The sequence below is a fragment of the Lithobates pipiens genome, unplaced genomic scaffold (genome assembly GCF_037356315.1).
Source record: "Lithobates pipiens isolate NorthernLeopardFrog02 unplaced genomic scaffold, aLitPip1_a1.2 Scaffold_22, whole genome shotgun sequence".
In the NCBI taxonomy this organism is placed as follows: Eukaryota; Metazoa; Chordata; class Amphibia; order Anura; family Ranidae; genus Lithobates; species Lithobates pipiens.
The window spans coordinates 78246278-78261889 of NW_027507784.1; the positions used below are offsets into that span (position 1 = coordinate 78246278).

At 44.8% G+C, this 15612-nt stretch overlaps 1 protein-coding gene across 2 annotated transcripts in view; it reads right to left on the minus strand.

Moving 5' to 3' along the window:
• THSD7B (thrombospondin type 1 domain containing 7B) overlaps window positions 1–15612 on the minus strand; it is an 820891-nt gene that overhangs the window by 297332 nt on the left and 507947 nt on the right. For both annotated transcript variants that reach the window (XM_077447767.1, XM_077447766.1), the window contains exon 14: window positions 1509–1703. In XM_077447767.1, coding sequence (XP_077303893.1) covers window positions 1509–1703 — 195 coding nt within the window. The remainder of the gene's footprint in view (window positions 1–1508; window positions 1704–15612) is intronic.

Below are 15612 nucleotides of genomic sequence, written 5' to 3' on the forward strand. Positions count from 1 at the left end.
TGTACAGTACAGGTATTCTGCACCCACTTCCAGGATAGCTCTCTGCGGAAAGGGGCGTAGATTACGCCCCTTTCCGCAAGTGCCTGCCCCTTTCCGCAAGTGCCCCGCTGCCTGCTGGGAAACACACAGATCCCAGAGGCAGCGGGGACCGTCCTTATTGCGCAGCGCGATTCGCGCATGCGCAGTAGGGAACCGGGAAATGAAGCCGAAAGGCTCCATTTCCGGATTCCCATACCCAAGATGGCGGCGGCAGCACCTTACAGACGATCTAGAGATCGGCTTCGGGTGCCGACATCGCGGGCGCGCTGGACAGGTAAGTGTCACTATTTTAAAAGTCAGCAGCTGCAGTATTTGTAGCTGCTGGCTTTTAAAAAAAAAAAAAAACGCGGAGTCCCGGCGGACTCCCGCTTTAAAAAGCAGTCCTTGACGTCTAGCCCCCATTAACACTTGACCTTAGCATATATTGCTGATTCTGAGGTCTTGTTTGTGCATTTTTGTGCCGTATAGGAGCTTCTTTGGGGAAGAAAAATTTTTTTTTGGTCCAAAGACATTGAAATGTTGGGGTAACATACTCTTTAACATGCATGAAGAAAAAGCAGAAGATAGATCCATTCACCAGAACCACCGGGTCAGTACCCTTCCCCCTCGTGACTAAAGAACACTTTTACAAATGAATCACCAAGGTTATGCAAAAGAAAGAAAAATGTGCATTAAATGTGTCCTAATTTTCACTAGAAATTAAAATATTAAGTACAATTAAAGTAACAGCGTGAGCAGAACAGAGCAGCTGCATCTCCGCAGTAAAGCACAATCCATCACTGCTGTAATGGAAAGTTCTATTAAGCTGTGATCAGGCGTTTATCAAAAGTCCATCAAACCCGAGAGCAATTAATGAGCACGTGAAATTCCAGTAATTGCGAAAACAAAACTGTAATTGCGGCTTCCATGTCGTTAGATGTGTTGGCTGCATTCATTTCTTTTATAGGCTTTTTTTTTCTTTGTGTTCACCTAATGATACTTCCGGTAACACCCTTCCTTTCCTAGGGGGATGCCACTCACTCACTGTTCTGTATCTATAGAGCAGCAGTGTTGTCTTCCCAGGCTACCCTTCTGATTTGGACTACAAACCTCATCCTTATCTCCTCCTCTTAAAGACATGGATGAGCGAGTATTGGGTGGAGGAACTTGACTGTCCTGCACAGAGTCCTGACCTCAATCCGATAGAAAATCTTTAGGATGAACTAGAGCAGAGACTGCAAGTCGGGCCTTCTCGTCCAACATCAGTGCCTGACCCCACAAATGCGCTTCTGGAAGAATGGTCAAACATCCCCATAGACACACTCCTAAACCTTGTGGACAGCCGTCCCAGAAGAGTTAAAGCTGTTATAGCTGCAAAGGGTGGGCCCACTCAATATTGAACCCTACAGACTAAGACTGGGTCTGGGATGCCATTAAAGTTCATGTGCAAATAACTCAGTAGGACAGAAGTAGAAAGCAGAAACACGTACCGGCCAGGGATCTCCTCCTTATTCGATATGAAATGCAGTCAGTGGAGCAGGTGGTGAACTTAGACCAAGGAGTGAATGTGCAATCCTCTCTGCAGGGCACCATACACTCCTGCATTGTGGGGGGAGCAGGACCGGCCCATCTGATACACTCAGTCACATCTACTGAACGATCACCAGTGGTAACACAGATCATCTCTGGAAGACACAAGAAAAATATTCACATTTTCTATATTTTTCAATTTATAGAGATATACATATTTTGGTTAAAAATGGTCATTGTTGTGTACACTTCAGCATGATTTACTTCAATCACAAACTATCAGAAAATGGTGTTACATGTTTGATGTCCTGCAGGATAAGTCAAATCAGCTTGAGCTACTGAGCTTTGAAACAGCAGGCTTTTAGATCAGTAAGAATAGCCTACAAAATAGTCTCTGCTGACTGAAAAAACAAAAAACAAAAACGTGCATAAAACATCACTGTGCAATATATCACATTTACATATATAAAGTATCTCACAAAAGTGAGTACACCCCTCACACTTTTGTAAATATTTTATTCTATCTTTTCATGTGACAACACTGAAGAAATGACACTTGTCTACAATGTAAAGTAGTGAGTGTACAGCTTGTATAACAGTGTACATTTGCTGTCCCCTCAAAATAACTCAACACACAGCCATTTGTGTCTAAACCGCTGGTAACAAAAGTGAGTACACCCCTAAGCGAAAATGTCCAAATTGGGCCAAATTAGCCATTTTCCCTCCCTTGTGTCATGTGACTCATTCCTGTTACAAGGTCTCACGTGTGAATGGGGAGCAGGTGTGTTAAATTTGGTGTTATTGCTCTCACTCTCTCATACTGGTCACTGGAAGTTCAACATGGCACCTCATGGCAAAGAACTCTCTGAGGATCTGAAAAAAATAATTGTTGCCCTACATAAAGATGGCCTAGGCTATAAGAAGATTGCCAAGATCCTGAAACTGAGCTGCAGCACGGTGGCCAAGACCATACAGAGGTTTAATGAGACAAGTTGCACTCAGAACAGGCCTCACCATGGTCGACCAAAGAAGTTGAGTGCACATGTTCAGCATCATATCCAGAGGTCGTCTTTGGGAAATAGACGTATGAGTGCTGCCAGCATTGCTGCAGAGGTTGAAGGGGTGGGAGGTCAGCCTGTCAGTGCTCAGACCACACACAGCACACTGCATCAAATTGGTCTGCATGGCTGTCATCCCAGAAGAAAGTCTCTTCTAAAGAGCGTGCACAAGAAAGCCTGCAAAAAGTTTGCTGAAGACAAGCAGACTAAGGACATGAATTACTGGAACCATGTCCTGTGGTCTAATGAGACCAAGATAAACTTATTTGGTTCAGATGGTGTCAAGTGTGTGTGGCAGCAACCAGGTAAGGAGTACAAAGACAAGTGTGTCTTGCCTACAGTCAAGCATGGTGGTGGGAGTGCCATGGTCTGGGGCTGTATGAGTGCTGCCGGCACTGGAGAGCTACAGTTCATTGTGAACCATGAATGCCAACATGTACTGTAATATACTGAAATAGAGCATGATCCCCTCCCTTCAGAGAATGGGCCGCAGGGCAGTATTCCAACATGATAACAACCCCAAACAAACCTCTAAGGTGACCACTGCCTTGCTAAAGAAGCTGAGGGTAAAGGTGATGGACTGGCCAAGCATGTCTCCAGACCTAAATTCTTTTTTTTTTCCCATAAATTTTTATTGAAAAGTAAAAATCTGGTTTACATTGTATTATAACTCAATGCCAACGGCAGTAATATCCAATATAAAGTTTTAAACAACAGTGGTGAACAGTAACAGTAGTTGCAGTGAAAACGTTACAGTTTAATACAACAGAGTGTGGTATGAGGAAGACATGAGGATCGGTCATGGTTATTTCGCTAAATGGTCGTGCATAACCCCTTGTCAGATCTTCTACTTGGAGCTAATATTGGCATGCGTGTTTTGCGTCTCTGAAATCGGGTGTTTGCTTGTTCATGGGAAAATTTCCAACTCTGACTGAGTAGGTCTTTTTAACAACTACAGGGTCGAAGTCGGTGATAACTCAATAATGGGTGAGCTGGAATCTTAGTGGATATATCAAGAGGATTGGGTTGTAAACCCAAGAGGGGGAGGTGAAAAGAAGGGGGAAAAAAAGAGAAAAGGAGAGAGAAGAAAAAAAAGGGGGCAAAGGGGGGGGTAAGGAATGGGGGGATGGGGTGGTGGGGGGAGGGGGAGTGCGGGATGGGACCAAGGGAAGGGAAAGGGAATATTAAGTTGCCTCGCAGTCTCCGCTATTATGGGAAGGGTTAAGGCACTAGGGTTGGGTTTGTTAGGGTGTTGGCTTATAAGGTCGTGTACGGTCCTCTCTCAATCTCCCCTTGTGTAGGGGAGGGAGGGACATCCTCTCAAGCTTCATGACTAGCGAGCAGGGTCGTTAAGGCGTGCAAATGATTTGGGGTGTTTGGTTCATCAGGGATTGGTTTGTTAGTAGTTTAAATTTGGTTGTGGTGCGAAAGTGGGACCAACATGCCCACGTGTGTGAGAATTTAGTAGGACAGTCCTTGGCTATGGAGATTAACTCTTCCATTTCCGCAATTTTTTCTACTCGTCTGAGCCATTCAGAGATAGTTGGAGCCTGGGTTGAACCCCAATAAAGAGGGATGCACATTTTGGCAGCATTTAACAGGGGTGGTATCAGTGTTCTTCGGTAGTGGTGTGTTGGTAGGCAGGAATGGTGGAGGAGGAGTTGAGATGGGGTGTGATCCAGGGTGTATGACCTAAATTCTATTGAGCATCTGGGGGGCATCCTCAAACAAAAGGTGGAGGAGCGCAAGTTCTCTAACATCCACCAGCTCTGTGATGTCATCATGGAGGAGTGGAAGAGGACTCCAGTGGCCACCTGTGAAGCTCTGGTGAACTCCATGCCTAACAGGGTTAAGGCAGTGCTGGAAAATAATGGTGACCACACAAAATATTGACACTTTGGGCCCAATTTGGACATTTTCACTTATAGGTGTACTCACTTTTAGATGTTAATTGCTGTGTGTTGAGTTATTTTGAAATTTTATGTTTTATTATATGTGTGAGGGCCAATCAGAGCTTCTTTCAGCATTTACATAATACTGGGGTCAGGATATGTGTGAGGGCCAATCAGTGCCTCTTCCAGCCTATACATCATGCTGGGGTCTGAGACCTTGTAACACTAACAAGTCCCATGACACCGGGGAGGGAAAATGGCTAATTGGGCCCAATTTGGACATTTTCACTTAGGGGTGTACTCACTTTTGTTGCCAGCGGTTTAGACATTAATGGCTGTGTGTTGAGTTATTTTGAGGGGACAGCAAATTTACACTGTTATACAAGCTGTACACTCACTACTTTACATTGCAACAAAGTGTTGTTTCTTCAGTGTTGTCACATGAAAAGATAGAATAAAATATTACAAAAATGTGAGGGGTGTACTCACTTTTGTGAGATACTGTATATATATATATATATATACACACACACACATACAACACACCGTGTGCCACTCCTGTCATCTAGAACAGGAAACGGAAGCTACACTTTGCACAGGCTCACCAGAATTGGACAATAGAAGATTGGAAAAATGTTGCCTGGTCTGATGATTCTGGATTTCAGCTGTGACATTCAGATGGTCGGGTCAGAATTTGGCATAAACAACATGAAAACATAGATCCATCCTGCCTTGTATCAACGGTCCAGGCTGCTGGTGGTGGTGTAATGGTGTACTGGAGGTTTTATTTTCTTGGCACACTCCACAGTCACCAGATCTCATCCAATAGAGCACCTTTGGGATGTGGTGGAATGGGAGATTCACATCATGGATGTGTAGCCGACAAATCTGCAGCAACTGTGTGATGCTATCATCTCAATATGGACCAAAATCTCTGAGGAATGTTTCCAACACCTTGTTGAATCTATGCCAGGAAGCGTTAAGGCAGTTCTGATGGCAAAAGGGGGTCCAACTCGCTACTAGCAAGGTGTACCTAAAAAAGTGACCGGTGAGTGTATGTCCAGTATTATGCCTTGTCATGGTATAAAATATTATTTTGTGTTCCCCAGGGTGCTCATCTAGACTTGTGTCATGTGGAAGAAAACTGGATTCTCAGGCTTTTCTGGGATTGGAAAAACCTGGTTTGAGTCCCGGAGGCCACAGGCTTTGTAGAGATTTTGAAGGGTGAAGCCTCGTACCCTGACACCACAGTTTGCTGACAACCGGTGTCATGATTTTCCAAGCGCACACAGAAACCTATTAGGATAGGTGTAGACAATAATTCAGGGCCTCACCCTCCCCAGAACCCTCATCAATTAAGGTATAACTAAATGCAACTCTTTATTTTATATCAGCCTTTTTAACTGGGGTGCCTTGAGGTTTCTTCAGGGGTTCCTTGGCAAAATGCCTAAAAATTGCCCAAAAATGTAATACAGCCAGCGTATGGATGAAGGCTGCCTTTGTAGTTACACTAAATCACAGGTTTTCATTGTGCACCATTACAACCTTCTAGCTGCCAGCAACAACCAATGGGATCATCAGTCAACAAGGAGGATGTCAGTCTCCTGCATATCATCCTTGTCCTTCTCCATCAGCGTTGGGGTCACATTAGCTGAGTGATGGTGAAAAACAAAGGGAGAAGAGAAACATTGGAATACTAGTCAGTACCAGTTTGAAAAAGCATATTTGCCTTGGAAGAATAAATCATCTCTAACGTTGGGTGTACTACTTGGACTTGTGGATGTTGCTGCATTATGTAAAACTATTAGCCCTTGTACACACGGTCAGACATTCCGACAACAAAATCCATCGGATTTTGTCCGACGGATTTTGTCTGAAACTAGTGTTGTATACACACGGTCGAACAAAGTTGTCGGAAAATCCGATCGATTGTAACGTGATTTCATTACGACGGGACTACATTCAGGCTAGTAGCCAATAGCTTTGGTCTAGGAATTTATCTGAGAATGCGTGGCACTTTGTCCGATAGGAATTCTCTAAAAACGATCAGACAAAGTCCGATTGGATCATATTGTCGGAAAATTTTATAGCCCAGCTCTAAAACTTTGTTGGTCGGATATTCCAACAGTCCGATGGAGCCCACACACGGTCGGATTATCCGACAACACGGTCCGATCGGACATTTTCCGTCTGAATGTTTGACCGTGTGTACAAGGGCTTAGAATAGCTTTTACATTTTGGAATGGGGTGCCTCGAGACTGTCCACCATTTTCAAAGGGTGCCTCGAGACTGTCAATAAGTTTTATCTTTCAATCATTTTCATTAAAGAATATAACAACAATGAACAATAATAGTGGAAATAATAAATTGACAAGAAGAAACACGGGGTAAGGTGCATGTAGATAAAATCCCGCACCCTTATGTGGTGAGAAAACAATTACAGACTTTTCACAGCATAAAAAGAAAAAACATATTTTTAGGGGCCCTAGTCCCAAGCCTGGGTCAGATGTTATTAGAGACTGGGTTCACCGGGGGCCGTGCACCTGGAAATGGTTGAGACACATATGGGCCCCGGGAGTTCAGTCTTCTAGAACCCAGAAAGGGGTGGCCCCAGGAAACCGCATTTGACCAAATCTTAATCTCCAGTAGAGGTCAGGAGTAAGGTGTCAAGACATGAAATAACTATGACGCAACTTCCAGTGTCTAAGGGAGGCCGAAGACAGAATTTCCAGCCTCCTCTCCAAAGGAAGACAATATAAAACCAGAAAGACAAAGAAGGAGAGAAAAAAAAACAGCAGTAGAAAGGTTTTCAGTAGGAGGATATTAGAAAAGTTTGAAGGTGGGGGGAGAGAGTGAGTAAGCCACCGAGGGGGAAATGGTGCTAAGATACAAAGGAAGGTCTCAAGGGGATATTGATATACAGTAGTTTTCCCAAGATTCCCAGACACTCCCGAATCTCCTAACTTTATCTTGGAGAATACTGAGCCCTTGTACACACAGTCAGAGATTCCGACAACCAAATCCGTCGGATTTTGTCCGACTGATTTTGTCCGAAACTGTTGTATACACGCGGTCGGACAAAGTTGTCGGAAAATCCGACGTGATGACGTTATTTTGTTACGACGGGACTACGTTCACGCTAGTAGCCAATAGCTTTGGTGTAGGAATTTGATCTGAGCATGTGTGGCACTTTGTCCGATCGGAAATCTCTACACATGATCGGAGTATGTCCGATCGGAGCATTTTGTCGGAAAATATTTCCGGCAAGTTGGAAAAGTTGGTCCGACGGATATTCCGACGGAAACAGTCCGATGCAGACCACGCAGAGTCGGAATATCCGACAAAACGCTCCGATCGGACACATTCCGATGGAATCTCCGACCGCGTGTACAAGGGCTGACAAGCTTTTCTTGTGATCTTCAGATCCAGGAGATCTTCTGTTTGGCGGTCATGGAAGAAACTGTGGGTTTTTTCCAGGCCCAGGATAATGTAATTTTGGTTCCTAGAAGGATGTAGAAGAGTAGAATCTGAATGTGTCTGGGGGGGACTTCTCTATTCGTCTATTGAGCAGAGCTATTTGGGGAGGTTTGAAGGATAGGACAGCCACTGACCTTCTGACTGTACATCATTTTTAAAGGGTATATTAACTAAAAAAAGGTTGCAAAACCCTGTTTTATAGTATTGGATAGAGGCTCGGCTCACAGCAGGGGCCCGGTGCATCTTGGTTCATCGATTCAGGTCCGATTTCAGCCCGAATTTTGGGCTGAATTAGGACCTGAAACAGACCAAAAGATGCAGAGCGTTTTTCTGTAAAATGCACCCAGGGGTGGACTGACAACTCATGGGGCCCCCACGCAATCAGAGATTATGGGACAACACAGTATACACAAACACACACACACACAGTATACAATTACACTGTATACACAGACATGTTTCTATTGGCTGAGAAGGTATTGGAGAGGTGGGGCAGCTATAATCTCAGGCTTTTTAGACCAAAAGGATGTCGGTAAGGGACATTTCAGAGACAGATGTAAAAAAAAACAGAGATTTTGACATACTGTCCCTGGTTTTACTGAGGCTGGCAACCCTTATGGGGCCCCCTAGTGGCCGGAGCCCTTGTGCAGTGCCCGAGTGGCTGAATGGTCAGTCCGCCCCTGAGATATGGGAACCGGCTCCATAGAGAGACGATCAAAATCTCCTGCGATTGCAAACTGGATGCGGAAAATTCGCAATGGTTTGAACCCAGCCAGAGTGGAGAGAGATTAACCACTTCAATGCCGGGCACTTAAACACCTTCCGGACCAATTTTGAGCTTTCATCGATGTCGCACTTTGAGTGACAATTGCGCGGTCATGCTACACTGTACCCAAATGAAATGGTTATCATTTTTTTCCCACAAATAGAGCTTTCTTTTGGTGGTATTTGATCACCTCTGCGGTTTTTATTTTTTGCTAAACAAATAAAAAAAATGTTTTTTTTTGTTTCAGTTTCAAAACTTTGTAAATAAGTAAGTTTTCTCCTTCACTGATGGGCACTGATGGGGTTACACTGATGGGCAATGATAAGGCGGCACTGATGAGGTGGCACCAATGAAGTGGCACTGATGAGGTAGCATTGATGGACACTGATATGTGGCACCGATAGGCGGCACTGATGGGCACTGATAGGCGGCACTGATGGGTGGCACTGATGGGCGACACGGATGGGCACTGATAGGTGGCACAAATTGGCACTGATAGCTGGCACAGATTGGCATGGATGGGCGGCACGGATGGGCATGGGTAGGCGGCACAGATGGGCATGGGTAGGCGGCACAGATGGGCATGGGTAGGCGGCACAGATGGGCACTGATAGGTGGCACGGATGGGCACTGATAGGCGGCATTGTATTATAATATACTGTACTAATGGATACCAATCAGTGCCAAACAATAATGCATGCCAATGAGTGATGCCCATTGTGGGCACTGATTGGCATCCATTATGGGCACTGATTGGCATCCATTGTGGTACTGACTGGAATCCCTGGTGGGCTAGGGTGGCATGCCTTGTCCTGGGCATCCCTGGTGGTCTGGTGGCATCCCTGGTGGTCCAGTGTGGGCATCCTCGGGGAGGCTGCGCTGATAATCGATCAGCACAGACCCCCCTGTCAGAGGATCAGCCGATCGGCTCTCCTCTACTCACGTCTGACAGACGCGAGTGAGGAAAAGCCGATCACCGGCTCTTCCTATTTACACTGTGATCAGCCGTGATTGGACTCTTTACCGAGATCGTAGTTGCAGGGTGTCAAACTGACACCCTGCAACAACGATCGCCGCAGCGGCTCAAAATCCTGATCACGCCATATGACGTCCGGTCAGGATTATGAAACCACTTTGCCACCGTCATTTTGTTATAGGGCGGGCGGCAAGTGGCTAAACACCTGTCAGGTTTGTATTGCTGTCTGTGTCCTCTCTATTTGTCCTCTTTACCATTATCACGGAGACTGAAAGTGAACAAAAAATCTAAAATTTTTGTTTGTTCCCAGAACAGCATTATAGAGGAAAACTTCCTTACTTCTTGGTGGCCACCACAGATTCCTTAATTTTTTGAGGGACTTCCTCTCACTTCCTGTTTTGGCTATGGAACAGGAAGTGGAGGGAAATCTCCCCAACAGGACACAGATGGCAAAAAAATTAAACTGATAGGGGTTATAACCTTCCCTTATTCTATGCAAAATGAAAAAAAAAATGTGCCTTTAGCTCTACTTTAATCATTTAAGGCACTCTTTTTCTTTCACACTTCAGAAAGTACTGTCAGCCAGGAAATTACCATTTCAAAAGGAGGTCAACAATGGCACCCTCTGTGTTGGAAGAGGTTTCCTTTCATCTCTTATTGTTTTCTGTAGAAATGTCAAAAATGTACTCTAATTACATTTTCTATAATTCTGCTGTTCATTTGGCAGTAGGGAAGAAAAAAAAAAAAAAAAAAACAATAGCGCTCCAATATGGCTGACAGTTGGCTTGCTTAGCTCAGATTTACGGTCACTTGATTGGTTTACAAACTGGAAATAAAAAGAAGAGGTCTGCCAAGTGTAGATGGAGCATTTCTATAGATACAAAGAGATAAATGAGATGTCTTGTAGACGGCAGCGCGATGCGGTGGAAATGGCACAGCAAAGTCTGTTCTTTTCATCTCCATAGTAACTTTAGTGTATCCGACTGATGTACACCAAAGAGTCAAACTCTGTCTAGTACTTAAAAAGAAAACGCTTTAAAGTGACGATTTACAAGCCGATGTTTGCTAGGAGATAAGCCACCTCACATTGTGTAAAGGGAAGGACCTGGATCCGGAGAGATCTGTCTTCTTCACAAACCATGACTCTAATTCAGTGACATCCCACACAGCATGGTGGGGACAACACGTGCTCTCCGGTATAACGCAGAAAACAAGTCATATTCAGCCGCGTATATAGGAACACATTGTGGCTCCAGGCACCATCTGTATACATATGTCTATGACAGCGATTCTGGAAGTCTAATTAGTAGAGAATGTTAAAGATAATGCATAATGTATCTTCAGTAAAAACATAAATTAAAGAGGGATTCCACTGGAAACAAACATATTAAAAGCCAGCAGCTATAAATACTGCAGCTGCTGACTTTTAATAAATGGACACTCACCTGTCCCAGGGTCCAGTGATGTCGGCAGCCGAGGCCGAACGATCGCTCGGCTCTCGGCTGCTGCCGCCGCCATTCTCAGTGAGGTAATCAGGAAGTGAAGCGTAGGAACGGTCTGCGCTGTCTCTGGGACCAGTGTGTGTCCCAGCAGACAGCGCGCCGGGACAGGAAACAGCATAGACTCCAGTGGGAGTCTATGCCCAGAAGTGGGTGCAAATACCTGTCTTAGACAGGTATCTGCACCCCCCTCCCCCCTGAAAGGTGTCAACTGTGACACCGGAGGGGGAGGGAGGGTTCCGATGAGCGGAAGTTCCACTTTAGGGTGGAACCCCGCTTTAAAGTGGCACGAATTTCTGATTTACTGTGCCTTGCACCTCCCTTGGCTTTTTACCTATTTTGTTACATTACATCCTTTAGTTCAATGTTTTTTTTTATTTTTTTATTTAAATTACATGTGATGGATCAGAACACAATAGTCTAAGTTGGTGAAGTAAAATTAGAAAAAAATATATATATAAAACTATTTTTCAGAAACTGATGATTGGCATGTGTGTATGTATTCACCCCCATTGTTATGAAGCCCGTAAAAAGCTCTGGTGCAACCAATTACCTTCAGAAGTCACATAATTAGTGAAATGATGTCCAGCTGTGTGCAATCTAAGTGCCACATGATCTGTCATACATATACCGTATATACTCGAGTATAGGCCGACCCGAATATAAGCCGAGGCCCCCAATTTACCCCCAAAAAAACTGGCAAACTTATTGACTCGTGTATAAGCCGAGGGTAAGACATGCCTGTCCATCCCTGTGTGTGTGTCCGTCCATCCCTGTGTGTCCGTCCATCCCTGTGTGTCCGTCCATCCCTGTGTGTCCGTCCATCCCTGTGTGTGTGTGTCTCCATCCATCCATCCATCCCTGTGTGTGTGTGTGTATCCGTGTGTGTGTGTGTGTGTGTGTGTGTGTGTGTGTGTGTGTGTGTGTGTGTGTGTCCAGCCTACCTGTGTCCTGAGCCTTTGTCCCGAGCCTCCGTCCCGTGCCGAGCCTCCTTGCCTCCGTGCCTCGCCGCCGTGCCTCGCCGCCGTGCCTCGCCGCCGTGCCTTGCCTCCGGTCCCGTCCCGTCCCGTCCCGTGCCGTGCCGTCCTGTGCCTTGCCTCCGTCCCGTGCCCTCTTCGTTCGTCGGCGGCCATTGTAAAATTCAAAAGCTGCGCCGCCGCCTTCGCCTGTGATAGGCGGAACACTGAATTTCCCAGCAGCCTGTGTTCCGCCTATCACAGACGTCGTATCATCCTCGTCCGTAGTACGAGGATGATACGAAGTCCGTGATAGGCGGAACACAGGCTGCTGGGAAATTCAGTGTTCCGCCTATCACAGGCGAAGGGGGAGCCGGAGGCGCGGCTTTTGAATCAGAATGGCCGCTGTCTGTCTGCTCGACACGCTGATCGAGCGGGCAGACAGCGATGACTCGAGTATAAGCCGAGGGGGGCACTTTCAGCCTCAAAAAAGAGGCTGAAAATCTCGGCTTATACTCGAGTATATACGGTACACACCTTTTTGAAAGGCCCCAGAGGCTGCAACACCTAAGCAAGAGGCACCACTAACCAAACACTGCCATGAAGACCAAGGAACTCTCCAAACAAGTAAGGGACAATGTTGTTGAGAAGTACAAGTCAGGGTTAGGTTATAAAAAAAAATATCCAAATCTTTGATGATCCCTAGGAGTACCATCTAATCTATCATAACCATATGGAAAGAACATGGCACAACAGCAAACCTGCCAAGAGACGGCTGCACACCAAAACTCATGGACCGGACAAGGAGGGCATTAATCAGAGAGGCAGCACAGAGACCTAAGGTAACCCTGGAGGAGCTGCAGAGTTCCACAGCAGAGACTGGAGAATCTGTATATAGGACAGGCTTTCTCAACCTTTTAACCCTAGAGGAACCCCAAAAATAATTTTCATGTCTCGAGGAACCCTTCCTAAAACCAAATCATCAGGGCTCAATAGGGACAATTATCCTTATACTTGTGGTCAATAGGAAGAATGTCCCCCTTAAAGTGGTGTTCAGAATGCCACCCTTAAAGACAGCTAAAAAGATATTTGGTGTCATGCTGCTGGCTTTGCTAAGTGGTACTTAACCTTGAACTCTGTAGACATCATCAAATAGGTGGTTCATCAACCACAGCTCAACCTAGCAACCTCTGGAGGAACCCCAGAGAATGGCTGACATAAGATGACAATAAGCCGTGCGCTCCATAGAGTTGGGCTTTATGGCAGAGTGGCCAGAAGAAAGCCATTACTTTCAGCAAAAAACTAAATGGCATGTTTTGTGTTTGCGAAAAGGCATGTGAGAGACTCCCAAAATGTATGGAGGAAGGTGCTCTGGTCTGATGAGACTAAAATGTAACTTTTTGGCCAAAGAAAACACTATGTCTGGCGCAAACCCAACACATCACATCACCCAAAGAACACCATCCCCACAGTGAAACATTGTGGTGGCAGAATCATCCCGTGGGGATGTTTTTCAGCAGTCGGGACTGGGAAACTGGTCAGAGTTGAGAGAAAGATGGATGGTGCTACAGTAAATACAGGAATATTCTTGAGCAAAACCCTACCGCTCTGTGTGTGATTTGAGGCTAGGACGGGGGTTCACCTTCCCCAATGACCCCAAACACACTGCTAAAGCAACACTTGAGTGCTTTAAGGGGAAACATGTAAATATATTGGAATGGTCTAGTCAAAGCCCAGATCTCAATATAATAGAAAATCTGTGGTCAGACTTAAAGATTGCTGTTCACAAGTGCTTAGAGTGGTTAGAGACTGCAGACATAATACAAGAGATGGTCAGAGACCACAGACATGATACAAGAGATGGTCAAAGCTTGCATCCATGATACAAGAGATGGTCAGAGACCACAGACCCGATGAAAGAGATGGTCAGAGACAGCACCCACGATACAAGAGATGGTTTGAGGCTGCACCCATGATACAAGAGATGGCCAGAGACCGCAGATATGATACAAGAAATGGTTAGAGACCTCAGACACTAAACAAGAGATAGCCAAGAGACTGTACCTATGATACGAGAGAAGATCAGAGAGTGCAGACTTGATGCAACAGATGGTCAGAGACTGCAGACATAATACAAGAGATGGTCAGAGACCACAGACATGATACAAGAGATAGTCTAAGACTGCACCCATGATACAAGAGATGGTTAGAGAATGCAGACATAATACAAGAGATGGTCAGAGACCATAGACATGATACAAGAGATAGTCTAAGACTGCACCCATGATACAAGAGATGGTTAGAGAATGCAGACATAATACAAGAGATGGTCAGAGACCATAGACATGATACAAGAGATGGTCAAAGATTGCAAACATGATAAAAGAGATGGTCAGAGACCGCATACATGATGCAAAAGATGGTCAGAGACTGCACCCATGATACAAGAGATGGTCAGAGACCGCAGACATGATACAAGAGATGGTCAGAGACCACATATATGATACAAGAGATAGTCAAAGCTTGCATCCATGATACAAAAGATGGTCAGAGACCACAGACCTGATGTAAGAGATGGTCAGAGACAGCACCCACGATACAAGAGATGGTCTGAGAATGCACCCATGATACAAGACATGGTCAGAGACCGCATATATGATACAAGAAATAGTTAGAGACTGCAGATACGATACAAGAGATGGTCAGAGACCACAGACATGATACAAGAGATGATCAAAGATTGCACTAATCATACAAGAGATGGTCAGAGACAAAGGAAAGGAGGAACCGAGCCCGTGACGTCACGCAGTCACCGTGAGTGTATGCCAGTGCTGAGCGAGCAGACGCATATACACATGCTGTTTTAAACATTTGATCTTGTAAGTGTGTCTAATTTGGGGTTTGTTTTAATAAAGTAACAAGCAGAGAGCACTATGGAGTCTGTGTTTGTGATTAGGGGAGCGAAGGAGTGAGTTTACTGATCTAAATCTATGTGAAGCTATCAGCACAAGTATACATCTGCCAGAGCGTAGGAGGATCTGCTGTTTTGACGTGGAGGAGAGAGATAGTGAAGGAGTAAAGGAGTGACCAATATTTCGTTTTTTAACTCATCTGTGAGGTGAGCAGGCAATATGGCTGGTGATAACGCACACATGTTATTGAGCCCCGTGAGGACGGATGAGCACAGCGGTGGATGGTTTTACACACTGTTATATATGAATTGGTTCTTCACCAACATTGATGGTTTTCAACATATGATATATATATATATATATATATATATATATATATATATATATATATATATATATATAGACTGGTTGCACTATGGTATTAATTACTTATATAAGAAAGTATTGCAGGGGGTATTTCATTTTTTTTTTTTTTTTTTTTTTTTTAACATTACATTTTTTATTTAGTTATCAGAACATAAAATAACA